Source organism: Dioscorea cayenensis, chromosome 12, assembly GCF_009730915.1.
Source record: "Dioscorea cayenensis subsp. rotundata cultivar TDr96_F1 chromosome 12, TDr96_F1_v2_PseudoChromosome.rev07_lg8_w22 25.fasta, whole genome shotgun sequence".
NCBI classification, from domain to species: domain Eukaryota; kingdom Viridiplantae; phylum Streptophyta; class Magnoliopsida; order Dioscoreales; family Dioscoreaceae; genus Dioscorea; species Dioscorea cayenensis.
The window spans coordinates 10,638,441-10,653,649 of record NC_052482.1 but is presented as its reverse complement, the minus strand read 5'-3'; the positions used below and the strand labels follow the sequence as shown (position 1 = coordinate 10,653,649).

At 31.4% G+C, this 15,209-nt stretch overlaps 1 protein-coding gene across 1 annotated transcript in view; it reads left to right on the top strand.

Annotated features, from left to right (window-relative positions):
- The first annotated feature begins 9,991 nt into the window (after positions 1–9,991).
- Positions 9,992–15,209, top strand: part of LOC120273156 (pyruvate dehydrogenase E1 component subunit alpha-3, chloroplastic-like) — a 33,150-nt gene continuing 27,932 nt past the window's right edge. The window contains exon 1 of the mRNA XM_039279799.1: positions 9,992–10,146. Coding sequence (XP_039135733.1) covers positions 9,992–10,146 — 155 coding nt within the window. The remainder of the gene's footprint in view (positions 10,147–15,209) is intronic.

The window sequence follows — 15,209 nt, the reverse complement described above, 5'->3', positions numbered from 1 at the left end:
ATTTTCTAGATATTTGCTACATTAATACCGCTTGCTACAGTGATTGCTACAGTATATATCCATTATGATATTTATTTATAACACTCCCCCTTGGATGCCTACGACCAAAGGATATGCATCGTTAAAACCTTGCTAGGAAAACCCAATGGGATAAAAACTTAGCTAAGAAAAAAGAGTACACTATCCTTGGTACATTTGAGGGTTACTAATGATAATTTGCATGATGACTATATATGCCCAATCATAGATCGTAACCATTGGCATTCACGACTTGCTTCATGGAGAGCTAGAATTTCAGCATGATTTGATGAAGTAGCTGTAAGAGCTTGTTTTGTGGAACGCCATGAGATAGCTGTACCATTGTAAGAAAATATGTATCCAATCTGAGATCGCCCTTTGTGAGGATTAGACTAATATCCAGCATCAGCAAAGCCTATGAGGTTGTATGAGGATTCTTGTGGATAGAATAAGCCCAGATCTGTAGTTCCTCGTAAATAACGTAACACATATTTTACTCCTCTCCAGTGTCTTCGTGTCGGTGTAGAGCTGTATCTTGCTAGAAGATTTGCTACAAAAGCTATATCTGGTCTTGTATTATTTGCAAAGTACATTAATGCACCAATTGCACTTAGATATGGAGTTTCTGGACCAAGAATGATTTCTCCTTCTTCATGTGGACGAAATGGATCTTTCTGAACATCAAGAGTCCGGACGACCATTAGCGTACTCATGGATAAGCCTTCTCCATATTGAATCTCTTCAGCACCTTTTCTATATAAGTTGATTGATGCACAAATATTCCTGAGGATAAGTGCTCAATTTGTATACCTAGACAGAATTTGGTCTTTCCCAAATCTTTCATTTCAAATTCTTTCCTTAGATATGATGCTGCAATTGCAATTTTAGAAGGAGTGCCTACAAAATTTAAATCATCCATATATACTGCTATCACAACAAAACCGTTAGTACAACTTTTAATAACACATGGACAAATACTATTATTTTGGTACCCTTCTTTTATAAGATATTCACTGAGACGGTTATGCCACATCCGTCTATATTGTTTTAATCCATAGAGAGATCTCTGCAATTTAATAGAGTATAAATGTGGTTGATTTGTAATGTCTGTTATTTTATATCCTTCAGAGATTTTCATATATATGTCATTTCCAAGTAATTTATATAAATATGCTGTGACAACATCCATCAACTGCATATCTAATTTATTACTTACTGCCATGGCAATTAAAAATCGAAAAGTAATTCCATCCATTACAGGAGAATATGTTTCTTTATAATCAATACCAGGCATTTGAGAAAAACCTTGAGCAACCAGCCTTGCTTTGTATCTCATAATTTTATTATTTTCATTTTTTTCTCACGAACGCCCATTTATAACTTACTGGTTTTATCCCTTCTGGTGTTGGCACTATCGGGCCAAACACCTCACGTTTTGATAGGGAATTTAGCTCAGCCTGGATAGCTTCTTTCCATTTTGGCCAATCATTTCTTTGTCGACATTGAGCTTGTTTCCATTTTGGCCAATCATTTCTTTGTCGACATTATTCAATAGATCGTGGCTCTGGATCAATATCAGTATTTATTTCTATATTTGTAGCCACATTGTAGATAAATTTATTATTTATTTCGGTCTTATGTCGATTCAATCTTTGACAATCATCTACATGGCAAATTGAATTTTCAATATTTTCAGAAATATCATTCCCCATTGATTCTTCATTAATTTATTCTGAAGGTTTTATAATTTCCTCTCCCTTTTTACATGGGAGATCCTTCTCTTTATTTTTTTTGCTTCCTTTTTCTAGGAGCAGAATCTTTGGAGCCAATTGGTGTTCCACGTTTTTGTCGTGGTTTATTTTCTACTTGATTTTCTTTCAATGGATTTTTAGTAATCTCAATTCTTGTAGGAGCATTGACAGCTGGTATATATGATTTGGTTACCATTTTAGTATCAGTGAATGCATCAGGTATTTCATTTGCAATATTTTGCAATTTAATGATCCTTTGATCTTCAAGTTCACATTCATTGGTGCGAAGATCCTATGTATGTAATCATGATGTATTCCAATCAATTTCTTTTGGTTCATTTTGAGTAACCATTTCTCCCCCTAATGAAGGCAAGACATATTCATCAAAATGATATCTACAAATCTTGCAGTAAATACATTCCATGTTAATTGTTCTCAATATCGTATAATTGAAGGGGAATCATAACCGACATATATACCAAGTCTGCATTGTGGACCCATTTTTGTACGATTTGGTGGTGGTATTAGCACATATACTGCATAACCAAATATTCTTATATATGAAATATCATGTTCTTTACCCATAACAAGTTAGTGTGGTGAATATGAATTACATGCAGTGGGTCGGATCCATATTAAAGCTGCAGCATGGAAAATAGCATGACCCCACCCACTTGTAGACAGTTTCGTCCTTAATAACATTGGATGGGCAATAATCTGGAGTCTTTTAATTAATGACTTTTCCAACCTATTGTGAGTATGTACATGAGCTATTGGATGCTCAACATGTATTCCAACTGCCATACAATAATCTAAAAATAGCATCGATTAAAATTGTGATTTAAGCCTGATAATTTGTGCCAATAACCTTGCAAATGCTACATTCCTTGTAGACAGAAGTGAAACATGGGACCATCTAGTCGATGCATCGATTAAAACCATAAAATACCTAGATGGTCCACATGATGGATGTATTGGTCCACATATGTCTCCTTGTATTCTTTCTAAAAATTTAGGAGATTCACCAGTTACCTTAGTTATAGAAGGTCTGGTTATTAGCTTTCCCATTGAGCATGCTGAACATGCATATTCATTATCTGTTAGGATTTTATAATCCTTCAATGGGTGCCCATGAGAACTAGTAATAATCCGTCGCAACATAATAGCACCAGGATGTCCAAGTCTTACATGCCATATTTTAAATATCTCTGTGTTATTAACCTTCCTGGTTAATACCATATGTGATTCCATCACTTTAATACGTGTAAAATATAATCCTGAGGATATGCAGGGAAAGCTTTCAAGTACACTTTTTGGCATGAAATAATTTATGTAATATAAAGATATTCTTTTCATTCCTTATCAACCGTCTATAAATGATATCCATTGAGACGTATATCTTTAAAGCTTAAAAGGTTCCTCCTAGACTTAGGGGAATATAGAGCATTTTTCATCTACAAGGATGTCCCATTTAGCAACATCAATGCTGCTTCTCCAGAACCTTCAACCAGGTCTAATGACCCTGCTATTGTGGCTATACATGCCTTTGTCATTGATAAAGATATAAAATATATTTTCCTTGTTAAAATAGTATGCGTTGTCCCATAATCAATAATGGAATCATCATCAGCCATATTCTAACAAAACAGAAGAAAAACATAATTTAATAAAACATAAAGACATATTACAAATAAGTCTATAAGAAAATCTGATATATCTAAATATGTATTTTCAGTTACATTTAAATTATTTATAGAATTATTCTCAGTTGGATCAACTATGGGGTTGTCAGCAAAATTTGTCTCAATATCTTTACCTTTCTTATTTTTCAGTAATTCTTGGTAAAGATCTACAAAATGTTTAGGGGTCGTGCAAATTCTGAACCAATGACCTTCCAAGCCACAACGATAGCAGGTATCCTTCTTTGTCTCTGACCCCATCTTGTGGCTTTGTTGCTTTTGTTGATGTACATCAATTTTGTTATCCAGTGGTCCGATATTATTTCCGCCCCCATCACGACTGCGTCATCCTCGACCACCGCGGTTTTTAAAACCAGTACCGCAACCACAACATCTTCTTTGCCCAAAATTAATTTCTGGCAGTGGTGCTAATCCAGATGGTCGAGATTGATGATTCTGTATCAACAATTCATTATTTTGCTCCGCCACAAGGAGACAAGAAATTAATTCAGAAAATTTTGTGAAATTCTTTTCTCTATATTGTTGTTGTAATCGTGCGTGAAATGTTGTAAATGTCTTCTCGAGCATCATACCTTCCATCACTGTTTTTCCACAGAGACGTAGTACTGAAACAATTTTAAATAGCTCGGAATTATATTCTTGCATGCTTTTAAAGTCTTGAAACCTGAGGCTTGACTAATCATTACGTGCTTTGGGCAAGTAGACCATTCTGAGATGTTAAAATCGTTCTTTCAGGGATAACCACAATTCTTGTGGATCCTCAATGGTCAAATATTCATTCTTCAGGCCATTATCAATATGATGCCTTATAAATATTAAGGCTTTCGCTTTATTATCATTAGACTCATTATTATTAGCCTCAATAGTTTTGCTCAGGTTCTTTGCTTTCAAATGGAGCTTGATATCGAGGCTCCAGTATATATAATTGCTCCCTGGGATTTGAAGGGCTTCGAATTCTCTTTTTGCGATATTTGCCATTTTCTTCAAAATAATATAGCAGGTAATTAGAATAGAGTGTATAGAATAAAATATAAATCATATATACTGTTTATGTATACAATATTATATATACATGCGGTATTGTTCATATATGGTACTATTCATATACAGTACTGTTCATACGCTGCAATTATTGCAGCATTGGGATTGAAGTTTTGTTTGAAAGTGAGTATGAGTTAAGAAATAAGAGGAAGAAAGGATAAGGGAGAGAAGAGAGAAAGTCCGACAGAGAAGAGAAAAGAACCGACAGAGAAGAGAAAAAGGGATCGGACGTTCGCCGGTGGAGCTTTTACCTGATTTTGTCAACGATTGCCAGGATCGGAGGTTCGCCTTGGCAAACTTGGGGAAGATCATACCAGATGATTTGGATTTGATGGAAAAACTCATTGTAATATTAATATTATTGTTTTTCATGTTTATTTTAGATGTACTAGTATAGTTAGCCTCAATGACTTTTGTCCAGTATATTTTTTAGGTATGCTTCTAAGAAAATCCTATGTATGGTTGACTGAAATTATGAATAAAATGTATGGTTTGCTAGCAAGTATTATGCTTACCTGCCGGACCTCCCTTCTTTCAATGTTACAAATAGATTCCACATATAAGATATATATTAGATAAGCCAAGAAAAATTAAAGCCATATGAGCAAGTTCGTGCTGATAACGTATTAAAAATATTTTATAAATGCAAAAAGAGTAATAAGAATAAAGAGCTGGAATATTTACCAAAAAACCCTTTAAAATTCACCTCTTCTTCTTCTTCCATCTTCTTTATTTCTCTTTATCTTTTCCTTCTCTTCTTATACTCAAAAACCAAAGGGGGGGATATTTATAGGCTTACAAGAATTGAATGAACGGTCAGAATTGATTTGATCCGACGGTCAGTATTTTTTAGATGGTTACTACATTATTATCGAGCTACAGTGATTTGCTACAGTATGCATCCATTATAATATTTATTTATAACAATAGACATATTATGGTGATACAGATCTCAAATAAGGGATCATATCTTGCGGTCATGTCACTCTAAAAGGTGAGTGTTCTAATTTTGACATAAAGCTTACTTACTTAATAAGGATGCCCATTTCCATCAATATTAATAATTTTATAGTGTTTGCTTGTCTGCTTTTTCAATCTCTATAGAACATCTCCATGGTACGCTAGAAATAGAAACATCTCTTGATTCATGTCAAGGTAGTCTGCGCTCAAAAAGCTTGAAGATGAATTCTAGGATTTGAAATAGATTCATAATTATTATATTTCATTGTAATATTTATTTCAACTTTTTGTATTTTAAAATATTCAATACAGTTTTCATATTTAGATAGTAATTTTTTTTCCATTCTAGTTTCTATGTATGTATGTAGAATATATATGCATCGAGCAAGAATTCTAGGATTTTAAATGCATCCAAAATCCCCATATTTTCATTTATATTTATGTTACTATGCTTATAAATAGTACTATAGTAACAAGTGAAATGCATAGTATTTGGACCTGAACCGTTCAATCAAATATGCACAGTAATATAATCAATTAATTACAATCGTTAAATTCTATTTCTACTACAGTAACCTTGCTGAATACCAAATTAATACCTAATTAATTCGTAGATGAGCCTGTCTCTCTCCATAATCGTCATTGTACTTAACTGTGGATGTTCTAGGAACATCTGCAGTTAACGTATTCTCAATATATATAATTTATGTAATCCTTATATTTACATTGTCATGTTTTTCTTAATTTTTATATTTTTAAAATACTCATTATAGTCGCTGTATTTTGATTGAAATTTACATTATTATCCTCGTTACTATTTATTTATGCATAATACAGTATAAAATGTGGCATTTTATTTAACATCACTTATCCCATGTGTTTGTCATTTTATGATTTTTTTTTTAATGATGCGAGGTAATACACATAAAAAGGCATGTATTTACGCATGTAAAACTAAAACATTAATGAATGATATAATTTAAATAGTGTATCATACATTTGGAAAAATATTAAGATCAAAATAAATATTAGGATCAAATATATGAAAAATTTGTATAATTAAATTATTGTTTTGAAATACTGTATTATAACAATCACTATTTGGTGTAGTGGAATGTCATAAAAATGGTGAATAGACAAACCCAGAGTCGAATTTCTTGGTTGACAATATTGTTGCTACACTGTGCACACACTATTGTATATTATATAAGGACTATAATAATAATGTCCATTCACCATAGCATACTGTAAAAATACTATATTATAATTTGTTGTCCAACATTCAGACTACTAAAACAAAGAAAAACAAGAACACACAAGAATTTACATAGCTTGGTTGACGTGATCTACATCTATGGACAGGGAGAGAGATTTTTGTTTTTTTTTTTCATTTTTTTAGAAAAATTTAAATAAGAACTACATAAAACCGTAGAACATAAATATATAATATAAACCTCTAAAAAACTTGTTTGGATTGTTTCGAATAATACATGAAAATTTTGGTTTAGTCGAGTCTATCAGCTCGAGCTGTTCGCTCCCGCTATAGGCCTCTAATTTTTTTTCTCTTTTAGGATGAAGCTCTTACAATTTTGGTCGAATCATAATTCAGAGCCCCGCCACTAAGAAATTGATGGCATCTCAACATAATTGGATACATATTTATTAAATAAGTAAATGAAGAACTCATTACAGAAAAAAAAAATCCATTATATTTATATATATAAAAACTTGACTTAGTGGTTGCAAACTAGCAAGGGTCATATCCAAAGGATTCTAGCCAAGGAGGTAGCTTAAAATGCAAAAGGTTTTTTATTATTATTTTATTTTTATAGCCATGCTCGAGATAAAAAGGTTACTTTTCTATATATCTTTCGAAAAAGTACTTTTATATATACGCCTTTAAAATTTGGTTTCTTAGTGTATGTCATTAAGCCAATATTCCATTGACTCATTAACTAAAATAATATTTTTGGCTATGAAATGACCGCAACCCATGCCCTGATTAATACTTTTTGAAATAACCATCCGAGATATAAGAATGAATTTACGGAAGTGTACCTTGATACGTCCATTGTTAAGATAATTTAGCGTCTCATGATCGGTTAATCTTGCAAAGTGATATGCTCGTTTTTTTTTTTTTTAATTTACAAATAGGTGGCAAACACCTTCAATTTAAAAGTGTTAAAAAAATAGATATATACAAAGGTATACTATTTCATGGGGATTTATCTTATGGGCCGAGTTAACATGAAATTATGAGAACCTGTTACATGCACCAAGATAATATATCAGGATCATAACTCCACGATGATAAATCCCTCTACCATGCAACCTTTGAAAGATGGAGAATACAACTCTCATAAAAGACCCATGTTGGGACCCAATATACGGTATTTTGGTGGTAGTGATTAGTGAGTGAAAAGTGTCTCTACTATACAACATGCGTTGACATAACCACGGTTCAGGAACCGCCGGTTCCAATTCAAAGAAACCTTGAACCGAAACCGAACCGCATAAGCAAAGTTCTTGACAGTTCGATTACGATTCCGGTTCTGATTCTGGTGGTTTGGTTCAACAGTTCCAGTTTGACGGTTCATACGGTTCGGGCTTTTTTTTATTAAACTAAATATTCCAATATTTTAAATTAAAATTAACACAAAAAATACAAGAATTAATTTAATACAATATTTTATTAAAAAATAAAAGTATTAATAATTCAAAACAATATTTTTCAATAAAAGTACAATAGGAGAAGAAATAAAAAAAATAAAAGGCTTGAACTTAATTATATCAAGTCGCAATAAAAGAGAGAACAAAATATGAAAATAAAAACCTAATCAAACCTAAGCAATTGGTTCGAGTGTTCAGACAATAAGACCTAACCAATTTGATTATTACCGGTCAAATTCCACGGTTTTCAAATTCTAAAACCTGAACCGAACTTTGTATGAAGGTCTAGGTTCAGGTTTTTGGACGGTTATGGTTTTTGCCGGTTCTGGTTCGGTTTTTTTGCGATTTGGTTCCGGTACGGTTCTACAGTTTCAGTTCAAACTGGCCATGTCTACCCACACCTGCCCACCCTCTATCCAAGTGAGAAACTACTGAGCTATATAGTGGTTCTCAAATCGATATATTCTAACGGAGTTTCTCACAACAATGGTAGAGATTAAAATATGAGTATAATTACAATTTGGAGAATATAACCATAATTATATTAACTTCTATTTTAATTTTGGTGATCATAAAATTTAAAATAACTAATGGTCTTTACAAATAAAACACCATATTTTACTTAAATTATATTAAAGTCTAAATTAACAAAAAAAAGAAAACCTTATTTGATTACATAATTGAGTTTAATTTAAAACGATGACTATTAATACAGTATTATTAACTTATTGCTCAAACGCTGGATTTAAATTCAACTTCATATGCAAAACTAAAATCCAACATTTAAAAGTTTAGTTTAATAAAATAAAGAAACAAATAAAATGTTGTAGACTGTAATAGAATAAGATTAATAAAAAAGATATTATCTTAATTAGTTAATGTTACATGAACTAAAGCATAATTCACGCAGCATGGTGCCTAATGATTTTAGGATTTTGAATTTAAATATTCAAAGTAGTTTTATTTAGTATTTTATAATTATCTTCGATTTATTAGTTAATTTATTATACAGTAATTTGTAACTCTTTTAGTTTTATTTACTATTTTGTCTTTAGTTTAGGTCTCTAAACATTGTTTTAGGGTTTTGTGAAAGGGGATGGATGAATTGAAAATTGATTTTTTTTGTTTACTCTTATTTGATTGTGAGTCCTTGGATTAGAACTGGGTATCCGCTGCGTCAGGTGGTATCAGAGAAAGGATGTCAACTGGTGGCAACGGTGATGGTCTTCGTGACAGTGATCAGGAGGCTAGAGCCCTTATGGGGGACAAAATATTGCAACGATTGGAGCGACGTTTGGAGCAATTGATGAATCTTAGATTCCGGCGTTTTGATGAGAGCTTTGAAGAAATTGTAGATCATCTGGATGCTCTACAAATTGATGCATATGGGAGACAGAATGACAATAGAAGGCCAGGGGTAGAGTTGGCCCGTGGTGTTTCTATTGACAGACGTCGTCCTATCCCTACTCTCATAGACAATATGTCTATGATGAAGATTCAGAGGAAGAAGACGATTTTGAACCAAATTGGTTCGAACATCATCAACCATATGAAGCCCAGAGAGCAAGAAATAATTATGGGTGTGTTGAAAGGGGTGTTGGAGATTTCAGATTAAGGGTGGATATCCCATCTTTTAACGGAAGCTAGGCTGTAGAAGAATTTTTAGATTGGATTGCAGAAATTAACAGATTCTTTGACTATATGGAGACCCCTCCAGAGAAAGGGGCTCAATTAGTAGCATGTTGTTTGAAAGGGGGAGCATCTGTATGGTGAGAACAAATTCAATCCAGGAGAAAAAAAGAAAGTAAAGGTCTCGTACGAACTTGGTACATGTTGAAATATTTATTGAAGATGGAGTTTCTACCTCCATATTTTGAGCATATTCAGTTTCAGCAGTACCAGCATTGTCAACAGGGTAGTCGGTCTGTCCATGAATACACTGCGGAATTCATGAGACTGGCTAAGAGAAACAACCTCCTTAAGTTAGAAGGACAGCAGGTTGCAAGGTATTTAGAGTAATTGAGGCCAACAATTAGAGACAGAATCAGTGTACAAGTTGTTCGAACCTTATTTGAGGCAAAGAATATAGCCCTAAAGGTAGAGTTAATGCAACAAGAGCGAGGTTGGAGGAACCGTGAAGATTACAAAGCCGTAGAGTCCACAGAAGAGTTTGAAGATCGTAGCAATAAGAACAACAACCAATATAGACGAAACAAAGTAGAGAAAGTAGATAAAGAAAGGAAGGATAAAGAGCTAAGAAGAACAAAAAAATCCATATGCCAAACCTATTGTGGGGAAGTGTTTTAAATGTAATCAACCGGGACACAAGTCAAACAAATGTCTCTTGAGGAAGACTGTGAATATTGCAGAGAAGAATGAAGAGATTATTTGTGAGCCAGATGGTGATGAAGAAGAATAATATGAAGCGGAAGAGACAGCAAGTTTATCTTTTAAGGCGCATAATGTCAACTCCCAAAAGCCATCAATTGATTAAAAATAAGGTGTTCAATACTATTATTGATGATGGAAATTGTGAAAAAGTTGATTGGAAAAATGTTGATGAAATAAATAAGACCAATGAGAAGGATTTCTCGGAGCATCTCAAAGAATCCAAGCTAAGAATGTGGTTATTTTCAAAGAGGAAGAGGAAGAAAGCTACTAAATGGGAAGAATTCAAGGATGAAATAAATAAGACCAATGAGAAGGGTTTCTCCTAGCATTTCAAAGAATCCAAGCTAAGAATTTGGTTATTTTCGAAAAGGAAGAGGAAGAAAGCTACTAAACGGGAAGAATTAGAAGCTTAATTGCTCAGATTAAAACTCGAGGTTGAGTTTCTCGCAAGTGGGGGTCAATGACGCGTGCTTAATGATTTTAGGATTTTGAATTTAAATATTCAGAGTAGCTTTATTTAGTATTTTATAATTATCTTAGATTTATTAGTTAGTTTATTATCTAGTAATTTGTAACTATTTTAGTTTTATTTACTATTTTGCCCTTAGTTTAGGTATCTATAAATATTGTTTTAGGATTTTGTGGAAGGGGATGGCTGAATTGAAAATTGATTTTCTTGTTTACTGTTATTTGAGTGTGAGTTCTTGGATTAGAATTGGGTATCCACTGTGTCAGTAATATAGGAAAGAGTTAAATTCCTTTTATGGGATATGCATGGAAAATGTTAATATTAGAAATTGAAAAATTGGGAAAATTTTCCAATTTTTTAAAATTTTTGGTTTTTTTAAAAAATAAATTTACCTACTTAATAATGTGAAAATATGTTATTTCCTAACTTATCTATTTTATTATTTTTCTAATTCCCATATCTTCTAGTGCTATTTATTTTTTCCCCAAATATAGGAAGTGATTAGAAATTTAGAAAATAGTTTTGTATGAAAAATACTATTTTAAATACTCAAATGTGTGAAATATTTTTATTATTCGACTTGAAAAATAACAAGAAGATAAAATATTTTAATATAGAAAAAAGAGTAATACATGAAGAAGTATGTTATTTAATTTTTAAATTAGTTTTCGTTGTGTAAAATTATAATAAATTTATTACAATTTATTCCAACATCCTCAATCAGTACCATCTTTGAAAAAAACTGAAATGTTAATAATTATTTTTATAAAATTTAATTACCAAAGAAATAATAATTAGTTATTATAAAATATTAATTATTCATAAATATCATCCATGGATTATGTTAGTTCCACCGATGTGGTTTGTGATTTAGAGGACACTTAAACACTCATAAAAATTTCACATAAACGAAACAAGAAGGAGACACACAAGATTGGAAACTCAGTTTGGCGACCACTCGCCTACGTATGGGGGGCCAAGCCCGGAGATAAACAATCTACTTAAAGAGGTGAAATAGATGAGTACAAACACTTGACACTTTCCGCCGATGTGGTTTGTGGTTTAAAGGACACTCAAACACTCATAAAAAGCTCACACAAACTAAACAAGAAGGAGACACACAAGATTGGTAATCCAGTTCGGCGTCCAGTCACCTACGTCTGGGGGGTCAAACTCAGAGATTAACAATCCACTAAAAGATGTGAAAATAGATGAGTACAAACACTTGACACCCACTCTCCCAACAATAAAGATAACTACCCTCTTTAGATTGTCTAGTGCTCACTCTCTTTCCTCTACAAGAGACACACCCAATCTCAAAGCAAGGTAGCTTATATAGACGTCTCAACGTCCCAAATATAGCACATATCTTTTTTAGAATCTCCGTTGCTACTAATCTCAAAACTTTTCAAAATAAGCTATTGCAACTCCTGTTGTAACATGAATTGCAACATGGCCATGACTGCTGACTTGACTGAGTTCTGGTTACGTTGCAAACGACCTCAAGACCCATCAACCTCCCGGTCATGCTTAGTCCGAGTCGGTGCAACCCAATCTCCTGATCCCGACTACCAGTAACTAGCCTACCTCCTCAGTTCCTCATCACACAGTCCCCTCGCAAGGGCGCACGTCCTTTGTGCACCTTCATGAAACTTACCAAACATGATCTTCAATTTATCCAAGTTTGACCTTCAAAGATTTTCCAAACTTGATCTTCAATCACCCAAGTTTGATTTTCAAATCTTCCCAATAAAAGATCTTCAATCCGATTAAATAATAATTTTATTAATTTTCATAAAATAAAAGTTGAGTTTTGCCTTTAAAGCAAATTTTTTAATTTTTTAAATCAATGCTTAAATAAATTTGTTCCTCATTTGCCAAATTTAAATATTAAATACCTATATATATATATATATATATAGGCCGCATCTTGTATGATTGTTGGTATAATTGGTTTCTATTAATATATTTTTTTTTCAGCCCTAATTTGTTCCTTATTTGCCAAATTTAAATATTAAATATCTATATATATATATATATATATATAGAGGCCGCATCTTGTATGATGCTTGGTATAATTGGATTCTACTAATATATTTTTTTTTAGTGCTGAATTCAAATTCAACGATTGGAAATCAAGCGCTGAAATCAAATTCAACTATTGGAAATCCTCTACTTTTTCAACAGTGTTTTTTATAATAGTGGGCTAGTAGTGCCACTGTGTACACAATAACAAGTGGGATATACAGTTATTTGATTGTAACAGTTATAAACTGATGTATCTAGAATGTTGAATATGATTTTCACTAGCCACCTTGTAAGACTAATAAAACTCTAAGAACAACCCCGACAACCTGGTTTTTGAGCAAGTACAAGATTTTTTATACTGTTCCTACATACGCAGTTGTCTCTACTCACTCTATTACAACGCTCAGAGTTGACGAATCATCTTATATATAAATTATTAATAATAATTTTTACGATTCGGACAAACCTCTCTGAACTTTCTGAATTCATAGCATTATCACTTGACTATTATAATCATAATTGTAAAAAAAAAAATGTTACAAAAATAAAAATACAAATCAAACTAAAAACTGCCCAAATTTCTACCCATTACAAAACAAATAAATATCCCTTCTATTTATTTACCCAACGTATTCCTTTTAAAATAGTTTTTCCTTTTAAAATATATGAAATATGAGCTCAAATATTGCCTTGTTATCATTAAAATTTCTTTTTTATTATTTTTCAATATTTTCTTCAGCATTAAATTTATATATATTACTAAAATTACTAATTTGTTAGATTCATTTGCTAATTCTACTCATTAATTACCAAATACATTCAAATAAAAAATACATAAAAAGACAACAATCAAGAAATTCATTTCCTTTTTTGATGAGTGAATAATCAACAAATTAGTGAAAATATATAGTGCCATATATATATGTAAAGTAAATTTTATGATTTATTTGGCCTGATCCTTAAAAAATCGTATTATTTATTAGATGAGATCCAATGAATTTTTGGATTAGCATTGTTGAAAAATTAATTAACATATGATTTATGCTTATATATAAGTTCATTTTCACCCTTTATAGCTCTCATTCTTTTTAGTTTTTATCTCATAGTCTCTGGGATTCCCTCTCCCTAGGCCAAATCTCTCTTCCTCTTTACAAAGGTTAGTCCTTTATTTATTTATTTATTTATTTTGCATATTAATCCTTTGAAAATTTTTAAATTTTTTGTTTTACCTTTTATTATTAGTATTATTTGTGTGTATATTTACGGTGTTCTTTTTAATTTACACTTTACATACATAGCAAAAATCTGTTATTTTTTTATTTGTTCTTTTGAAAATGTTTTCTTGTATATATATATATATATTAAATTCAAGGTTTTGTAGGAGTTAAATAAAATAACTAACAAGGCTGGTCTCGAGGAGCTTAAATTACTTATGCGAGTAAATAAGATGATGACACGTGTTTAGTTTTGTATGACTTAAATAAAATAACTAACAAGGCTGGTTCATTTATTTTTATTTTTTTACAAATCCTTTCATAAGATTCTAAGTATTTTACCTGAGATTAATTTAGATATCATGCCTCCAGGAAATTTAGTGTCAAATAATAATAATAATAATAATAATAATAATAATAATAATAATAATAATAAATCTATGTTTTTTTAGTGATATATTAGGAAATATGCAACTATGAGATTCTATAATCGTATTTATGAAAATCCAATATTTTAGGATGGTATATATAAGTATTATTAAATCTTGTCTTATTTTCGCGAACATATTCATGTAAAATTATATTTTTAGAAAGGCATAAAATTGTGAACAATTTCCAAAAGTTAATTAAAGTTTAAGCCTTTTTGTCCTCTTCCTGATTGTCGTTTTCCTCAAAATCACCACTTGGGGGTTCCAAAACGAACGAAAATTTCATTTTAATCCTTAATTATAATATCTATAGTATTTTAATCCCTAATTAACCCAAAAACATTTTTGTTATTATTATTATTTTTAAATTTAGTTCATTTATATGTATCGATTAAATGTTTAATTTTAGCTTTAAATTTCATTATATAAAAAGCAAAAAATTAGTTAATTTAAATTCTTTTTTTCTGAAATAAACATATTTATATAATAAAAATTCTCAATATAATAATTAAATAAACTTTTTACATATTTTTCCCTAT